Source organism: Peromyscus californicus, unplaced genomic scaffold (assembly GCF_007827085.1).
Source record: "Peromyscus californicus insignis strain IS unplaced genomic scaffold, ASM782708v3 Scaffold_5__1_contigs__length_169319896, whole genome shotgun sequence".
NCBI lineage: Eukaryota > Metazoa > Chordata > Mammalia > Rodentia > Cricetidae > Peromyscus > Peromyscus californicus.
In genome coordinates, this window is record NW_026294573.1 from 104,146,794 (window position 1) to 104,166,487 (window position 19,694).

General features: G+C 48.5%; 1 protein-coding gene across 1 annotated transcript; it reads left to right on the forward strand.

Annotated features, from left to right (window-relative positions):
- The first annotated feature begins 444 nt into the window (after nucleotides 1-444).
- Nucleotides 445-3,449, forward strand: Sit1 (signaling threshold regulating transmembrane adaptor 1). The gene is made up of 4 exons (XM_052717227.1): nucleotides 445-517; nucleotides 639-774; nucleotides 863-921; nucleotides 1,043-3,449. The coding sequence occupies exons 1-4, from the start codon at nucleotides 445-447 to the stop codon at nucleotides 1,426-1,428; spliced, it is 654 nt and encodes a 217-aa protein (XP_052573187.1). The 3' UTR covers nucleotides 1,429-3,449.
- Nucleotides 3,450-19,694: the final 16,245 nt, after the last annotated feature.

The window sequence follows — 19,694 nt, forward strand, 5'->3', positions numbered from 1 at the left end:
AGAGCCTGCTCACTGAGGCATACATCTCCTTCACGGCAATGTGAGCCAGAGAGAAAAGGTGGACATCTCACGACAAGGGGCTCCTGTCTTTGTTAGTCCTGTCTCAGGTCACCTCCGCTCTTCAGAGTCTTTGTGGACTCACCCGCAATGGCACGGAGCACTCAGGCCTGTGACTCCTCTCTGGTGAAGGGGACTCAGGGCCGTGGGGATTTCAGAGAGTTGAGAGCTCCCGTGTTGCAGGTGCAGGCACAGGGCGGGGTCTTTTGTTCTTTTGCTCATCCCTCCTCTCTGCCTTCCTCCCCGGAAACCAACAACTTTGCCACCGTCAGTATTGGCGATGCTGAGCTGTGGAAGCCAGGTTTAAGAAGACATTGGGGTTGTGGGGGGCTGTGACAGCTGTCCGGCCATGACTAGGGCAGACCCTTGGCTCAGGACAGTGTGATTATGGACCCGACTCTCACCCCAGCAGCAGTCATGAGCGGAGATGTCAACTGCACAGGTCATCTGCTAGCATTGGGTGAGTTGGGCGGGGCAGGGGCTCCTGGGGGAGGGGTTATGTGGTTCCATGTCCTATCTGATGCTGGTTGGGGAAGGGGTTTGTACAGGTCAGTAACAGCCCCCTCCACTCACATCCGCAGGGATTCCCTCCATAACCTTCGCGTGGGGACTGTGGGCCCTCTTAGGGGCTGTGACGGTGCTGTTTCTTATTTCACTGGCTGCACTCTTGTCCCAGTGGGCCACTCATCGGAGCAGGAGCCAGGAGGGACAGGGACGGTGAGTAAAAGACAACTGGGGTGGGTTAACTGAGTACTCTCTCTCAACTAAAAAAGTCCCCATTCATCTTCCGAACTCTGTGCTGCAGCTCTGGAGAGTCCGTGGAAGAAATTCCCCTGTATGGGAACCTGCACTATTTACAGACAGGTAGGTACTGCAGGCGGAGGAACGGGGCACACGGGCTGGCCAGCTCTTGGTAGGCGGGATAGAGACGGAGAGATGCTAGGCGCAAGCAGGAGCTGACCGGATTCCTGTTCCCCTGCCGCAGGACGACTGTCTCAAGAGCCAAGGCCAGAACAGCAGGACCCATCCTCTGGAGGCCCTGCCAGGGTGAGTCAGCTGGCCGAAGAAAAGGGGAGGGAAGGAAACGGGGACCGTTCCCGAGGGTCCAGAGAACATCTAACAGCCTCGCCTCTCCAGGCTACAGAGGAAGGGATGTGCTACACTAGCCTGCAGCTGCGACCTGCTCAGGGTCGGATCCCCAGCTCTGGGACCCCCATAAAGTACTGTGAGGTGGTGCTGGACTCTGAGCCAAAGCCCCAGGCCCCGGGCCCTGAGCCGGAACTCTATGCCTCGGTGTGTGCCCAGACACGCCGAGCTCGGGCTTCCTTCCCAGATCAGGCCTATGCCAACAGCCAGCCTGCACCCAGCTGAGGAGGACCTGGAATGGTGGGCAACCAGGGCTCAGCTACTGGGTCAGGGACTCCTGCTGCCCTGGCTAGTTAGCGAATGCCTAGTTCCCGACTACCCCCAGGACATTGAGCCATTGCTTAGTGACAGGTGATGACCTATCCTGAACTTTACGTTTCAAGGCACACATCTCAGAGCATGAAGGTTCCTGGCTTCCCGAGGATGGAGTGCAAAGGCAGATTCCTCCCTGCCCCTCCCCCCACATTTATCTTTTCTATGTCCTCCTGTGAGGCCCCAAACTCCCTGCTTCACACTTTTTCCTCCTTCCGGAGTTTAACCGGGTGCCTCATCTCCCCTTCTCAGCTTATCAGATACCTCATTGTCTGCTCAGACACAGGAAGTGGGCAGGGAGGAGGAGGTAAGAGCCAGAGAGGATGTGGGTGGGTACCATGCATGGGAGCCCTCAGCTGAAGGCTCCTGGAGTCTCGAGCTTGGTTCCTGACCTGAAAACCTTGGACAGAGACTCTGCTGTCTGTGGTGTCCCCTGGCTTTCAAAGAAAACATCTCAAAACCTTTTTATTTTAACCAGAGGCTGCAGGCCTGTGACAGACTCCCAAAGGGTGGGCGTGTGAGCTTTGACATTGTGTAGAGCATTTCTGGGGTTGCCTAGCCGGGGAAGGATTGAAGAGGTAGATGCTGAGGGTGAAGGATTGGAGCCCAGCTACTCAGGTGCTATTCCTGGTTCTAGAACATTCACAAAACTTATTTTCAGAGCCATCCCATTGCCCCTGGGGTGAAAGCTCACCAGTCCTGGACTACGCTCTCCATGACTTCTGTAACTGTGACCCCCTACCTGCTGGCCCAGCTCCTTCATCAGTTTCCACATCCATTCTCCCACATCCCCTATGAGTGCTACCTATACCTCCCCTCCCTCCCCCGGAGCTGAGGACCGAACCCAGAGCCTTGCGCTTGCTAGGCAAGCGCTCTACCACTGAGCTAAATCCCCAACCCCTAGCCACCTATACCCTTATTGTGGCATCAGTTGCCCTGTCTTCGTTCTGTCTGCCAAGTACCTCTATTGGCTTCCTTGTCACCCTGTCACCATAGCACGGTCTATGTGACCATCTCAGTTGTCGCCTACAGTTCTGGCAACAAGCTCTGCTTGTCACTACGTATGTTTAAACCCCTATCCATTACGCTCTGCCTGCCACCCATCCCCTGCTTTATTCGTAACCTGCACCTCCTGCACTATATAGCATGCAGTGGTAATAGGCAGGTGAGCAACAAGGTTAGAACTGTGGGCTTGGGAGCCAGACTGCCTGAGTTCAAGTTCTACACCTTCCACTTATCGCCTGTGTGTTCTTAAGCAAATGGGCCTCCATTTCTGAACCTGTAGGATGGGGAAGATAATCTTGTCATTTACTATTGTTAATTTTGTGTGTATGCATGTGTTCACGAGGGAGGGTGCATATGTGATGTGTGTGTGTGTGTGTGTGTGTGTGTGTGCATGTGCATACATGTGGAGGCCAGAGGCTAATCCTGGATGTTCCTAGTCAGGCACGGCCTATCTTGTTAAATTTAAATTTTTAAAAACTCACATTTATGATGATTATTATTAGTGGTGGTGTTCGTGGGAGAGGGTAATGAGGGGACAGTGTGTGTAGAAGTTGATTCTCTCCTCTTCCTGTATCGTCGTACCCAGGGATTGAACTCAGATCGTCCGCAAATGCCTTTACTCCTCCTCCCCAAGCCTCGTTGCCCCAGACATTTTGTCAGCCCCTTGCTGTGGAACAATCTTTGTACACTGTAAATATGTGTTGCTCTCATTGTTAATAAAAAGCTGACTGGCCGATAGCTAGGCAGGATTTTCGGGACAGAGAGAATACTGGGAAGAAGGGCGGAGTCTCGTGAATCTCAAGAGACACAGAGAGAAGCAAGATGAATGGGTGGTGTTAAAAGAAGATACAGTCATGTGGCAGAGGGTAGATAAGAAATATAGGCTAATTTAAAATGTAAGAGTTAGCTAGTAACAAGCCTGAGCTATCGGCCAAGCATTTATAATTAATAATAAGTCTCTGAATGGTTATTTGGGAATGGCTGCTGGGATACAGAGAAACTCCACCTACAGCTCCTATCTGTGTTTTTGAGGCAGGGTCTCTTACTGGGCCCCAGGGCTAGTGGAATAGGCCAGCTGGCTGGCTATTGAGCTCCAGGGATCCACCTGTTCCTGAATCCATTCCAGGGTTACAAACACATGCTCCTGTGCCCTGCTTTTTTATGTGAGCTGGGATTCAACTCAGATCTCATGTGTGCAGAGCAAGCACTTTACCCTCTGATCCATCTGCCCAGCCCTTTTAAGAGTCTTAGTATTTCTATTAATTTTTATGTGTATGGGTGTCTTGCTTGCATGTATGTCTGTGCACCACTTCTGTGCCTGGAGTCTAGGGAGGTCAGAAGATGATGCTGGATCCCCTAAAACTGAAGTTACAGATGGTTGTGAACCACCACGTGGGTGCTGGGAACAAACCAGGGCCCTCTGCAAGAGTACCAAGTGCTCTTAACTGCTGAGCCATCTCTCCAGCTCCATAAAATTATTTTAAAAGTTTAACCTTTATTTTTATGTTTATGGGTGTTCTGCCTCCATGTATGTTTGTGCAGTGCTCATGGAGGCCAGGAGAGGGCGTTGGGTCTCCTGGGGCAGGAGTTACAGTCGGCTGCGAGGGACCACGTGGGTGCTGGGAACCAAACCCGGATCCTTGGCAAGAGCAACAAGTGCTCTTAACTGCTGAGCCATCTCTCCAGACTCCCTGTTCATTAAAAAAAAAAAAAAAAAGTTGTGTGGTTTAAATGAATTACCATGTATAAAGCACTGAGTGTGAGTACTCAACGACTCTAAGAATTATTAAAATCAGGAAAACACGGGGTCCTGCGGAGTAATTCACAGGTGAAGTGACTAAGCAGACATCACCGGTAACAAGGAAAATGGAAGAGCAGAAAACAGTCCAGCAGGGGGCACCACAAGGCCTAGGAGAAGAGGCTTCTAGAGCGTTACTGATCGGTCACGAGGTGATGGGGCCGTGAAAAGGGAAGGGCCAGGTGAGTCTGGTGGAGCGACGGAGGCCAGTCATGCTAAGGAGTTTGGGTTTTCTGCTTCTGGTGAGGTAGAACTGAGTGAAGCAAGGGATGAGCTCCAGTGGCCGCTGTGGGGACTGGAGGCCTGTAGATGGAGCTAGGCAGGCCCTTATGAAGACGTCAAAAATGTCAAAAAAAAAAAAAAAAAAAAAGTCGCAGTAGGGACGGAGAGGAGATAATGGGTAAGAAATGTTTAGGTTTTAAAACAAAGCGTCGCCGGGCGGTGGTGGCACACGCCTTTAATCCCAGCACTTGGGAGGCAGAGCCAGGCGGATCTCTGTGAGTTCGAGGCCAGCCTGGACTACTAGTGAGTTCCAGGACAGGCACCAAAACTACACAGAGAAAAAAAAAAAGAGAACAAAGTGTCATCCATCATATCATCCATCTTTGTAGTCTGAGCCCCGTCACAGAAATATAGCCCAGTTCCAAACTGCTTAAGCTTTCTCCCCAACTTCCTCGGTAGTAACACACTGCTCTAACCCTCGCACGCCATTGGCTGTTCTCCTCCAACTTCGTTGTAGCCCATCTACGATTCACCCGACTCAGGCAAAAAGCTGAACCTGGTGAGCTCCTTCTTAGCTCCAGCTTCCCACGGCAGAACCGGGGGAAAAGAAATCGCCTTCAGCCGGAGCTCCAGCCCCTTCTCTGCCAAGGGCCTCTGTCCAGCTCCACCGACCTTTTTGAGGTTCAAAGGACAGAAGAAATAGGAAGCAGAGGTTTTCATCCCACGCTTTTCTCCTTTCCATTTACAAAGTTCCAAAGATCAACCAGACAGCAGAGAACCTAGCTCTTGGTAGACACGGCGCGAACGTGAGAAGGGTGGTAGCGGAGGGCCCTCTGGTCTCTGCATCTCTGAGGATGCCAGCTTGGGTCTCCCTAGGAGACAGCTAGGTCGCAATCAAGGACAGGCAGTTGTGTGGGAGGAAGGGTGGTTTGGGGGGCGGGCACCGGATGAGGGGAACCACTGCACTGGGAAGTGGGCTTCTGAGGGCTGCTGTGCTTCTGAAGCTGGTTCAGAGTCTGCACCAGAAGGACGTGAGAGCTTAGTCTTGGAAGAGCAAGATCTGAATAGCTCACACGCACAAGTGGGAATCAGGGCTGAGGGCTCCGAGGCTCCAACACAGGAAGCTGATTTAGGTCTCCAGACTGAGTTTAGCATGGACTCTAAGCACCTGAAACTAAGTAAGCTCCAGAGCCCTCAAATGGCTTGAGGCGGCATCGCACTACTTCTGCGCAGGCGTGACGCGGCCTGGCCCACAGCATCCTGGGAATTGTAGTCCTCTGGTTTGGCGTTGCCCCAGAATCCAATCCAGGACTATATGTCTGGTTCAATGGGTTTGGAGCTAGGTAAACACCGCTTTTAAACTGAGTTTCTGTAAAGCAATAGTTTTATTGTTGTTTTATTTTATGCGTAGCTGAAGTGGAGTATGACTTGAACTTTGTTTTTCTCACAGTCCCTGAAGCCTGTGTTCTAAGCATTCTCTTCCCATCCCTCTCTAGCCTCTCCGTGCTCTGAATCAAACCCAGGGGCCTCATTCATGCGAGGCAGGTGATCTACAACTGAACCATGCTCCTAACCCCCCCTCCCTCTCTCCCTCTCTCCCTTTTCTCTTCTCTTCTCTTCTCTTCTCTTCTCTTCTCTCTTCTCTTTCCTCTCCTCTCCTCTTCCTCTTCCTCTATTCCCCTTACCTCTTCTCTTTTCTTCAAGACAGGGTTTCTCTGTGTAGCTCTGGCTGTCCTGGAAATCGCTTTGTGGATCAGGTTGGCCTTGAACTCAGCGATCTGCCTGCCTCTGCCCCCCAAATGTTAGGATTAAAGATGTGTGCCACTGTGTCTGGCTTCTTCTCCTTTTCTTGTGTTCTCTTGCTGTCTATAATTTTTTTAAGGAGATTATTTATTTATTTAGGTTTTTGAGAAAAGGTTTCTCTGTGTAACAACGCTGTCTGTCCTGGAACTCACAGAGATCTGCTGCCTGTGCCTCCCGAGTGCTGGGACTAAAGGTGCATGCCACCATGCCTTTAATGAAAGGCTATCATTAAGATTTGTGCTTTGGTCCCAGTCCTGAGCACTTGACAGGAAAACTGCCTAGCTGGTTCCTAAATCAAGGAACATACGCACACCTCTGGTTTGTCGCCCCACAATGCTCATCTCCAGCTCCAAGTTCCTTTCTTCGTGGAGTCCTTTGCCTTTTGGTGTATCTTTCAGCCAGGTGAATCCCAGGGGGCATATTTTTAAGGGAAGTCACTAGCGCCCTCTGGGGCCCCAGCTTTCCCTCTTGTTGAGATCCCATCTTTGATGATAGTTGTAAACTTAGGACCAGAAAGAGAAGAGTCTTTGGGACCAAGGGTCAACCACAGGAAGTTACCGGTGCTGAGGACTGCACATCATATCAGATGCTATCCACACTCGGCCTCCCTCTTCAGCCTCTCAGTCCATCAAGATGGGATTAAATTCCAGGATGGTTTTGCCTACCAGGAAGGAAGCCGAGCGGGGTGACTATGTGAGACCAGATCTTGGTGACTTCACTTAAAATCTTGGATCCAACTGTGGGCAGAACTAGATCTGCCTTCTGGGGTTTTTGGCCATGTAAACTAATAAATTCCCTGTTTTGTTTCGGTCAAGGTTAGGTTTTCCGTCCTGCAATCACATGAGCTCTGAATAATTCTCCTCAAAAGGTCAGCAGATAAAAGCTACCGATGTGGAACCACTGATATCTTCCCTCATTACTCAGTTCCTCCATGAACCACTCTGCTCGGGACAACACGCACTGTCATGTCATTTGGCCCTAAGGTATTTAAAACAAAACAAAAATCCCACAACTACATAAGGCGGTGGTGGCGCACGCCTTTAATCCCAGCACTTGGGAGACAGAGGCAGGTGGATCTCTGTGAGTTCCAGCACAGCCTGGCCTTTGTGTGTGTGTGTGTGTGTGTGTGTGTGTGTGTGTGTGTGTGTGTGCAAGCCATGGTGAACAAGTGGAGGTTAGAGGACAGCTTTGGGGAGTTGGTTATCTCTTGCACCATGTGTGTCCTGGGGGATGAATTAGGTCATCAGGCTTGGTGGCAAGTGCCTCCACTGGCTGATAAGATGTTGTGGGGTATAAGATATTGAAGGAGGTACCAGATAAATCATTTTGTTCCTTTCTGATTCTAATTTTGCCTTTCAACAGTTTTCCTCCTGAGTCTGTCCCTTCCTCTTCATGAGTCTCAAAGCTGACCTTAAACTTGGGCTCTTCTTGCCTTGGCCTCCTAAATTTCTGGGATTATGGGCCTGGACCATTAGGCATGATATCCTAGGCCACACTCTCTTGCAGACACCAGGAAGAAGAGGACTAACTGATAAACATCCTTATTACAAGGGGCTGACCTCCCCCACACCAAGTAACAGGACAGATGACCCCCTCCCTGAGTTCGGTCATCCACACTGTGAGGCTGCATCCTGGACAGACTGTGGTCCTCAAGTGAAGACATTAGCAGCTTCTTCAGAAGTCCATGGAGAACCATAACTGAGACAGTAATCAATCAGACCACCCCCACCCCAGTCAGAGATGCAAACTCTGGGTAACTTGCTTCCTTTAAAACTTCAAAGTTCCCATTAGTCCCTTGAAAATGAACTTGGGGTCACTGATCTTGTGGCAGGGTCCTGTGCTGTTGTTCCCTTTGTGGGGAGGGGGCCAAGTAGGCACAGAGTCAATGACACAGACATTGAGAGAATGTTGAAACAACAAGCTCAGTTTATTCAGGGAGAAGCAAGCCTTATATACCCTCTACCCCACCCCAGAGAGGGGGGGAAGGTCTTATGAATATGTATCTGCTGGTGTGACATGGCTGCCTCTCATTGGTCCAGGTCATCTCCAGATCATGTCTCAGCTGCTGTTGCTAAGGCCCTTAGGCAGACCCAGGTTGGCTCTCAGAAAGTATCTTTTTTATTGGTTTGGGCCAGTTGACCCTCAAGCTTATTAGGGATGAGTCATCCCACATGATCTCTTTATTTAGTCTCAGCATGGTCATGTTGATTAGAGCTTGTTTCTCTACTCTTTGTCCTTAGACTCTGGTAACATCATTTTAAAAGTTTTTATTTTATTTTTTTGTGTATGAGTGTTTCACTGGCATGTATGCATGTGTACCACTTGTACTGGAGGAGGCCAGAAGAGGATGTCAGATGCCCTGAGACTGGAATTACAGATGACTGTGAGCTGCCATGTGGATGCTGAGAATTGAACCTGGGTCCTCTGGAAGAGCAGTCAGTGCGCTTAACTTCTGAGCCATCTCTTCAGCTCCTGGTAATAATATTTTTTGTTTAATATGTTCGCTAACTTGTTCTCTAGCCTAGTTTATCAATTTCTAGAATTATGTAGTTAGAAAGAGGTTGGTTAGATCTAGTCTAAACTTATAGTGTTTATAGGAGTCACCTTCCAGGTCTCTCTGTGAGCATTTCCAGAGTTGGGGGACTTGGTTGCTTGATCAAGCACGCATTTCTATTATCTAATGTTCCTCCCCCAACTCCCCCCCCCCCCCCCCCGCCTGTTCCCAAATACCTGGCAGCCACTTCCCAAATTACCACACAGAGGCTTATTCCTTATACATGCTCTGCTGATAGCTTAGGCTTGTTACTAACTAGCTCTAACATTTTAAATTAACCCATATTCCTTATTTACTCTATGTCATGTGGTGGTACCTTTATTAGCATGGCACGTTCATCTCCTGCTCCCTCTGTGTCTACTGGCAACTCCTGACTCCACCCTTCTCTTTCCATCATCCTTAATTTGGTCACCCCACCCATACTTCCTGCCTGGCTACTGACCAATCAGCACTTTATTAAACCAATTCAAGTGGCAAATCTTTACAGTGTACAAGAGGAATATTCCACAGCACATTTCCAATCCTTGTAATCATAGAACTTTTAAGATTTTGAACCAAATCTGCCTCCTAGTTACTTTTCTTCTGCTCCTGCTGGCTGAGCTGCAACCATGCAGTCTTCTCCTCCTGTACTCAGCAACCTGGAGCAACCAAGGGGCCACTCCTAGGAAGAGAGTCACCTAAGTGGTGTTCTGTTTTGTTTTTAATTTTTTAAAAACTACATTCTAAGCTGGGAAGTGGTGGTGCATGCCTTTAATCCCAGCACTCAGGAGGCAAAAGCAGGCGAGGCCAGCCTGGTCTACAGAGAGAGTTCCAGGACAGCTAGGGCTATACAGAGAAACTGTGTATTGAAAAATCAAAAAACCTACATTCTATTTATTTGTGCTCGAGCACATGTGGAGCACATGTGGAGGTCAGAGGACAACTTGGGAGAGTCAATTCTCTTCTTCCACCCTGGGCAGATCCCAGGATCACTGTCGTGTGTGGTGGCAAGTGCTTCCACTGGATGGGAAGATGACCAGAAGCAACTTGAGAAGGAAAGGATTTGTTTGGCTTCCCTGTCCTGACCACTGCCAATGACTGAGTAAAGCCAAGGCAGGAACCCCAGCACAGCAGGAACTTGGAAGCAGGAAAGCAGATACCAGGAAGTCTGCTTACTGGCTTGCTCAGCCTGCTTTCTTATACAACCCAGGACCACCTGCCCAGGGGTGGCACTGCCCCCAGTGGGCAGGGCCCTCCCACATCAATCATTAATCAAGAAAATACCCTACAGACTTGCCTATAGGCCAATCTAATGCTACATTTCCTCAGTTGAGAACCTTCCTTCCCAGACTTGTCAAGCTGACAAAGTGGAACCAGCATAGCCATCTCGTGAGCCATTGATTGGAATCCTTCCTAAAGAGTGCTTCTCGACGAAAACTGATGTCCAACCGTGCTACAAAAATGCCTTAAATAACCGGGCGGTGGTGGCGCATGCCTTTAATACCAGCACTCAGGAGGCAGAGCCAGGTGGATCTCTGTGAGTTCGAGGCCAGCCTGGTCTACAGAGTTCCAGGATAGTCAAGGCTACACAGAGAAACCCTGACTAAAAACAAACAAACAAACAAACAAATAAACAAAAACAGTGCTTCTCAGAAGTGAATGGGGTTCCAGCACCACACTTGGATTAGGAACGAAGTCAAGAAATAAGAAGCCTCTGTAAGAACAGCCTCCATGAAGCCGGTTCACGCTGAAAGAACAATTGGGCAAATGGGAGGCCTCATAGTGTGGGAGCGTCCAAACTGTGGCTGTGGTACAGGGACCCACAGTGCAGCCTTGGGGACTGGAGAATGCAGGCCTCATGCTGCTGCTCCTCTTGAGAGGCTTTCTCCAGCTCTGATTCTTCCCACTTTGCAAACTTGCTTCCCCTGCCTTCACAGGGTGTCATCTGCCCTCACAACAGCTTCATATTTCTTCCTTTGCCTGTGGCTTCAGCTGAACATGTATTGCTAGAAACTGTGTGTACACACGCTTTTTAAAAGTTAAGATAGGGCCTGGCACAGTGGCATACACCTTCAATCCCAGCACTGGAGGCAGACGCAGGTGGAGCTCTGTGACAACAAAGTCCCTTCCACACCCCCATTGACAGCTTGCAACTATAAGCCAGGAGTTAACCCAGCTCAGCTGCTCTCCAGCAGAGAAAATCCCCTGCAGACAATTCTGGAGGACAGCCTCAGAGCCAAGGCCAAGGACTGTCCAGAAGGAAGCAGGTCCCAGAGGCAGCCTGCTTCCAATAAGAACCAGTACCTCCGCTGGGTCGCCATGACTTCCCCCAAAACTAATGCTAGGTTGAATTTCTCAGACTTTGTAATGAGGAGAATGCAAACACACCAGAGGGCAGAGGGATCTGCTGGCGGGTATGGGGAAATTCCTGGCAGAAAATATGTGAGTTTGGAAGCCCAAACACAAAATATTCCCTTGAACTACAGAACGTGACCTCAAAGCTTACAATTCCCATAGATAAAACAAAGGAGGGTCTTTGCTGAAATCCCTAAACAAATCTAAGAAATTAAAAAAAGAAATATCTCAAAGCATTCAACAAAAATATAGACATGCAAATTCTGTGGTGAACCATGGGATCACAGCAGAACCAGGAAATTCACCATGCAAAGGCTGTGGCTTCCCAGAGAAAATGGTCATAAGTAAATGATAGCTGACATTTCCTTGGGCCAAGGGAAGACTTACCCTCCAGACCAGGTTGATAGAAAAAAAACCCACACACTTCAGCCACACACAAGTGAAAAGAAAGTCTCAAAACTCAAAGTGATGTAGCAAATCTTCCACCCTTGCAGCCAGCCGGCAGGTTCCGTTATGTGCGGTTCTAGTTCACCAAAACTGAATGCAGGCTAATGAGGGGAACGGCCTGCAACATGGTTCCAGCCGAGGACGGACGGAAGATCTGTAAAGGCCGCAGAAGTCACGAAGTATCCCGTCTGAGAAGTGGTTTTGAGAAAACACCCTAAGCCAACAAGAGAGGAATCAGAACAGAGATGTTCAGGCGGGAGAAAATGGAGCGGAAAGAAAGCAGTGGGAGGCAACGAAACATGACCTGTTTATTTATATCTAAATCTATTTATAACGTGTAGTATACACGCTAAGTAAGAACCCAAGACAGGTGGGACACACTGTAAGGGAAACCCTAACAAGGACTAAATGATCTCCGTTAAACTCTGAAATCAAGGGGCAGGAATTACTGGAAGGCAAACATGCTCCAGATGTCTTAGAGAGGAGAGGGTAAAGAGACAGGGATGGCTGGCATGTCAACGTAATCTAGAGATCACATTATACTGGTGTAGGAAGAGAATGATAACATGTTGGAAATAGTTGTTACTGTATTTTTATATGTTAGAAGAGTCATGTGTGTCTGAGAGCACGGACCGGGATTGTAATTATCTGAATGTGTTTTGTTGTTGCTGTTTTTTGAGATAGTCTTGGTATGCAGCCCATGCTGGCCTCGAACTCCCAGTCTCTATGCCTCAGCCTTGTGAGTCCTGGAAATAGAATAAAACAAATGATATGGAGAATCGGCTACATCATACTGGAGAGTAAATACAAGTGAACTGAATTCTGCTTTTAAAAGACTAGTTGTTTCATAAATCAAATTCAGATGAATATTTACTTAAGAGAAACACACTTACAGCAAAGTGATAAAGTTTTGAAATAAAGATGTCGAAGAGAGATACCACAAGAAAATAAACAAAAGTAGATGTATGATTTCAAACATGCAGAATTCAATTTATAGCCCAGGCTTGGGGGGTCAGGGGACAATTGCCTTCAAAGAAACTAGATAGATTAGGAGGCAATAAGAATTCTCTTTTCAAGCTGGGCGGTGGTGGCACACGCCTTTAATCCTGTGGCCTCAGCCACACTCGGGAGGTAGAGGCAGGCGGGTCTCTGTGAGTTCGAGGCCAGCCTGGTCTTCAGAGTGAGTTCCAGGAAAGGCACAAAGCTACATAAAGAAACCCTGTCTCGAAAAACCAAAACCAAAAAAAAAAAAAAAAAAAAAGAATTCTCTTTTCTTTCTTTAATTTTTTTCATTTCTTGTTCTTTTTAGATTTACTTTATTTTTGTGTTGAATGTTTTCATGTGCACCCCATGTGTGCCTGATGCCTGCAGAGGTCAGAATAGTGTCGGATCCCCTGGAATTGGAGTTATGAATGATTGTGAGCCACCATGTGGGTTCTAGGCACTGAACCTCGGTCCTCTGCAAGAGCAACAAGTGCTCTTAACCACTGAGCCAACTAACCAGTCCCCTTTGCTTTTACATAATGTCTTACATTTTTATTTATTTTTGGAGGGAGCAAGTGTGCATGTGGAGCTCAGAAGACAGCTTTTAGGGCTTGGTTCCCTCCTTTTACCATGTAGATGGATCCTGGGGATTGAACTCAGATCCTCAGGCCTGGCAGTGAGTGCCTCTGCCTGCTGAGCCATCTCATCAGCTCGGACAATAAACAATTTAAAAAAGTCAGTTTTCCAAAATTGAAGTGCATAATTACTATAATTCCAACCAGTATTTTAAAGAATGGACAAGGAAATTTTTGAAAAATTGACCGAGAGAAGGCTGGGGAGCTGACTTGGTGGGTACAACACCTGCTGTGTAAGTATGAGGACCTGGATTTGAGTCCTCAGACTTCTTGCAGTGGCAGCAGGAGTCTACAATCTCAGTGCTCCTGCAGATAGATGGGCGGTAGTGGCCCATGCATTACTGAGGGAGAGCTAGGGATGTATTTCAGTGGTACGGTTGCTTGCCTAGCGTGTGGGAAACCCTGGACTCAATATCCAGCACCATAAAAAGATGGTGAGAAAAAGTTACCAAGCATCAGTTGTTGTGTGAACAACTTTTCTGGGATAACGTAAACAAATGTCCACTCCTTCCACGTAGGGCACCAATGACAAGCCAAAGTGCAGCTCTCCTGATACCCAAGTTGGGGAACTAGTGAGTTTATGGGGCTCACTTATAGAGCACAGGTGGGGGCTACTGACAGGAGAATGAGTGACCCCAAAGCAGCCACACCCCTGAAAAGACTCAACACATAGCCAGCATAGATGGCACCCCCACCTCAGTTAACATTGCCCACACTGTACAGACGCCATCACTTCCAGAGAGCAGCTTGTACACAATGACACACAGCTGGGACGGACGTGTAAGGCATGGCAGGAATCTTAGTTAGGGTCCACTGACCTGCTCCACCCTTCCTCCATGGGGGTGTCAGCAGGCTTGATCTTGAGGGTCTCTGCAAGTAGTCACAGCTGTTCTGAAGATGATAAGGGCCGCTGTGCTGGGAAGACATTTCACCCCTTCCTGCGTCTCTTACATTCCTTCTGCCTCCCTTTCTGCACTGGTCCCTGCGCCTTGGAAGGGGGAGAGAGAGAAGCCTGGTTATTTTCTCCATTTGTCACTGCACATTGGGCCACCATTCCACAGAAACACTCTCCAGGAGTTTTATTGAAGCTGGACAGTGGTGGCACATGCCTTTAATTCCAGCACTCGGGAGGCAGAGCCAGGCGGATCTCTGTGAGTTTGAGGCCAGCCTGGGTTACAGAGCAAGTTCCAGGACAGCCAGGGCCACACAGAGAAACCCTGTCTCAAAAAAACAAAACATGAGTTTTATTGAATATAAGTCTTTAAATTACATTTCGTGTGTGTGTGTGTGTGTGTGTGTGTGTGTGTGTGTGTGTGTGTGTGTGTGTGTGTACACGTCAGAGGATAATGTGAGAGAGTTGGTTCTCTCCTTCCACTGTGTAGACTCCGGGGATTGAACTCAGGTTCAGTGACAAGGACCTTTACCTGCTGGGCTGAGCCATCTTGCCAGCCCCAGAATGTAAATCTTTACAATAAATACTGCTCACTTGAAAAGCAAGCTTCCTTGGCCAATGCTGATAGCAGCAATAAACTATGGACTTAAAATAAATATTTAGAAGAAAATTCGACAGATTTATCATATCCAGTTAACCAAGTAGTTGCTGCCTCACTAGGGCCTGTGACCTCCTCAGCCACAGGTTTTTGTCCTGGTTTACGGTACCGAATGTAAATTCTGCCCTCTGGAGGATCCTCAAACCCAATCAGAAAGTTGGTGGGTGTACCGTTAGCTGTTTGTGCCACTCTTGCACTAGCTGGCACACTCAAGTAGCATTTTCCTAGTGTAGCTCCAGGGTGCAAACCTCAGCCCTTCGGGAACAATTCTCCTCCCCCAGCAATCTCCTCAGCCCCTTACAGCACCGTGTGAACTGGGCAGCAGGGAGGGCACTTCCAGCCACAGTCCACCTTGATTTCTTCAGATTCTACAAGCAAAGCATGCGGTATCTCCAGCAACGGAGTCGTAACGTCTAGTTCTGGTTGGCAGCTGTCCCTCTTAGTTTCGCTGTTATCTTGACACAGCCTAGATTCATCTGAGGGAGTCTCAAGGGAGAAATTTCCCAGATTGGATTGGTCTCTAGCCTCCATGTCTGTGAGAGACTGTCTTGACTGACAGCTGTGAGTGGGGCCAGCCCACCGTGGGCAGCACCATCCCTAGGCAGGTGGGCTTGGACTGTGTAAGAAATGCAGCTGAGCAGGAGCTAGTGAGTGAGCTGGCGAGCAGCGTTCCTCCACGGCTTCTGCTTGCTTCAGTTCCTACTTGACTGAGCTCCGGCCCTCTCTTCTGCTGCAGCTTCCTTATGACCCTCTTCCGTGCGTGCGTTCTGCTTCCAGAGGCGGGAAGATACTCACTCCCTGGTCCATCGGCCATTATCGGGATGTCTCTCCTCTGGCAAACAAAATTCACCAAGGAGGCATGCCACTCCATGACACACGGAGGAAGGTAGCCCCACTGGGACAGCCCTCACAGACTTTCACTAAGACTTTCCTTCGGGGAAGAAAATTCAGCCTCAGTTGCATTTCTTAGAGGGGCCCTGCATATGCTGCTACAGCAGGAGACAATGGCATTCCATAGCACACGAAGATGCCCCCTCAGGAGTCCCCTGAAGACGTCCCACCCTCAGACGGTTGAGCTTCAGTCGCACATCTCGTCACCTATGGCAGAGACAAAGTCACTGGTCCCCCCTTCCCCGCAAACTCATCCTAGGCTCTGCACCCCGTGCTTCTTGAGCATTTCCTGGGTAAATATAAATAAACGTGTACTCTCACCACATAGGGTACCAATGACAGGACAAAGTATGAGTCTGCTGATGTCCGACTTAGTGAAGCAATGAGCTTGTTTGGTTCACTTACAGAGCCTGGGTGAGGAGTTACTTACGAAAGCGTGGGCGACTTCGAAGCAGTCATGCCTCTGAAGAGTCTCACCCCAGCATGGACGCCCACTTCCCGGCAGCAGTACGGTGGAGTCCCCCTTCAGTTAGTGGTCTGACTGTGTGCGCTCTAGTATCTACCGGAGTTGCTGCAGCAGGCGAGGAATAACACACATCTGGGATGAAAGTGTAGGAAAGTGTGGCTGGAATCTCAGCTGAGGGGCTCATGGCCCCCTCCACCCTCTTCTATGAGGGAAAGTCAACAGGCCTGATCCTGAGAGCTTCTTGTAAGTGGTCACAGCTGCCCTGACAAGACGCTAGTGGCTAACACGCTGGGAGAGCAGCATTCTCCAACACAGTGCAGCCTTAAAGGCAAGGGAAAGGGCCAAGATTAACAGGATTAAAGGGCCAAGATGAAAGAGTGGGCAGGCATTTGTGCAAATCCATGACAATTCCAATGGGCGGATATGGACACGGTACTGGTGCAGCTTAGATCATTAGTAAGTGTTAATGGAGGGCTTGCATCCCAAGTTGAGAGTGGAGGATGCTGGGTAAAATCACAACTTTTTCTGCATCATCACAGCCTGAGAGGCTGATTCAGGCTCCAGTCTGCCCCCATGGGTCCTGGCTTATCTTTAATCTCCCCCATTCCCCGTCCCCACTGCCTTCTCTGCAGATTCGAAGCTTTAGCCTCAGAAGGAAAGGGGTGTGTGTGTGTGTGTGTGTGTGTGTGTGTGTGTGGTGTTATACAGAATCGTGTGCTATCTAATACATTTGACAGTTTTATTAGGCAATATTGTTTTTGTGTGACCACCATAGGCCATACTGAAACCCAGATGGCATTGGCTATACGATACTGTGAAGATCGGTGTGGCAGGGCATCCTGCAGTCTCAGAGCTTGGAAGATGAAGGCAGATGATCACTGTGGGTTCAAGGCTAGTCCACAAGTCAGCATGAGACCTTGTTTCGAAGTAAAATCAAATCAAGTCCCACAAACAAACAAAAATCCAAACCAACTCAGATTGTTTTACTGCCTGTAACCATATGCACATGTAAATGAACCCACGTATCTTAATGGCTGTATTTCCCTTATTGGGCCTGGACTGACTGACATACCAGACGAAAAGCACAGTGGTGTTCACTGTGTTATTCTTTCAACCTTCCTGTAGCCTTACATTCTTTCAAAGTAAAATTAGGGTAAAAGAATGTGTGCAAAGGATTTCGTTATAACTTCAACAGAGCAAATTCAACTTGCTAAGAGATATGAAAACATATACAAATCCACTAGGTGTCCAGATGCACAATTTAACCTAAAAATGGGGTCCACTTTATATCCAGGGTGGAAGCAGGCTGAAAATCACTGGGGAGCTCTGAGTTCATATACCAGTTTCTGTGCCCTGACAGTGTTTGCCACCTTCACACTTGGCTCACAAATTAAATTTATGCAGTCTCAAGTCAGTGTCTTTAAAAAGAAGGAGGAAGAGAAATAAACGTACAGTAAGAGCCCATGGAACATACAGTCTCCATTGTGTGGTTGGTTCTAAGGCTGAGCTCCTCATTTTCATCTACTGCCGTCTGTTCTGGACTCCCACCCCGCTCAAGCCTCGCTTAATGGACAAGACAGCTTGCCTGGTGTAATGTAGACTTCATCTCTGGGGGTTCTGAGCCCTTACTACTGGGCCTCTTTCCAGCTGGTGGTCAAAGTTGCCCCTTTGTGGATGTATTTTGGAGCACAGGGCACCAAGAACCACTGGAGCGTCCCTACTGTGTGCTCTAGTTCTGTCTCTGTCTGTCTCCAGATGATATTCAGGACAAGCATCCCTGACAGGCTCCTCACCCACCTCAATGTGGGAGTTGGGAGACCGGCACGGTCGCTGTAAGTGGCAGACTCTACTTGGTAGGTCAACAGAGATTATTCCGAAGCATGCGTCAACCAGCAGCTCTTGCTGAGTGATCATCTCCATGATTTCCACTTAACTTTCTGAGAATGACCATTGGATGAGCTCACACCACTGCCATTGGCTGAGGATGGACTGCTCGGTTCTCTACATGCTTCCTTCAACCAGCTGGAGCCGAGGGGTCACAATCCACGGTGTTAGGGTCCAGGACTGCCTCATCGGCAGAGTTTTGCTCCTTAGAAGAGTTGTTGAAGTGGCAACGAAAATAATTTTGTGGTTGGAGGTCACCACAATGTGAGGAACTGCATTAAAGGGTCGCAGCATGGGGTTGGGGATTTAGCTCAGTGGTAGAACACAAGGCCCTGGGTTTGGTCCTCAGCTCCAGAAAAAAAAAAAGGGGGAGGGGGTCGCAGCATTAGGAAGGTTGAGAACCATTGTTCTATGTAGTCCTGGCTGGTCTGGAGCTCACGATGTAGACAGACTATGCCACCCTTGAACTCACAACGATCCACATTCCCGAGCCTCCCAAGTCCTGGGATTAACGGCATGCATCGCCATGACCAGTTTCTTGAACTTTGGTACATAAATTAGTTAACCCCAAATTCCTTTCATCTTTGGGGCTGTACTTGAGTTCTGAGGCCCCAATTTCATTTTTCTTTAAATGTTTATTTCCTTCTTCCCTTATGTTTCCTTCTGACACCTCATTCTGGGTTTGAGCCATCATTTTGTACCACTGTAATGTCTGAGTTCCTTCTTCTTCTTCTTCTTCTTCTTCTTCTTCTTCTTCTTCTTCTTCTTCTTCTTCTTCTTCTTCTTCTTCTTCTTCTTCCTCTTCTTCCTCTCCTTCTTCTTCTTCTTCTTTTTGGTTTTTTGAGATAGGGTTTCTATGTAGCTTTGGAGCCTGTCCTGGACTAGCTCTGTAGACCAGGCTGGCCTTGAACTCACAGAGATCCACCTGCCTCTGCCTCTCGAGTGCTGGGATTACAGGCGTGCGCCACCACCACCACCACTGCCCAGCTCTCCTCCTTCTCCTCCTCCTCCTCCTCCTCCTTCTTTTTATTCTTTGTCTTCTTCCTCCCTACTCTCCTCTTCCCTGTCTTCTTCAGTTGGATCTTGCTGTGTGGTCTTGGCTGAACAGTGATTTGCTCTGTAATCCACACTGTCCTCAAATCCTCCTACCTGTACTTCCCAAGTGCTTGGATTACAGACACGTGCCGATGTTTGAATCTTGAGTTTGCATTTCCATGTACAGTGTTTGTTCTTCTTTTCAAATCGTCATCTGCTTGAATCAAGGTGTCTTGTGTGTCACTGTTCAAGGCAAGACCAAAGAAAAGCCAGAGGCAAAGTCGCCAGAGATCTACCAGGAGTCTGAAGGTTCAGAGATCAAACAGCCATAAGTCCCTTTCATGATACTATCAGAAGCCCACAGTTATTCTCCTGACTCTGACACTATTGTGGCAGTTTTTAGTTATATATTTATTTAAGAAAAGGTCTTGCCTGGAACCTAGCATAATTGTCATCAGAGAGACTCCATCCATCAACTGATGGGAGCAGATGCAGAGACCCACAGCCAAACATTAGGCGGACCTCAGGGAGTCCTGTGGAAGAGGGTGAGGAAGGATTGTAGGAGCCAGAG

Coding starts and splice junctions, on each gene's coding strand:
- Sit1 (XM_052717227.1), top strand. CDS start 445: ATGGACCCGACTCTCACCCCAGCAGCAGTCATGAGCGGAGATGTCAAC. Junction 518..638: donor AGGTCATCTGCTAGCATTGG/GTGAGTTGGGCG, acceptor TCACATCCGCAG/GGATTCCCTCCATAACCTTC. Junction 922..1,042: donor CCTGCACTATTTACAGACAG/GTAGGTACTGCA, acceptor CCCCTGCCGCAG/GACGACTGTCTCAAGAGCCA.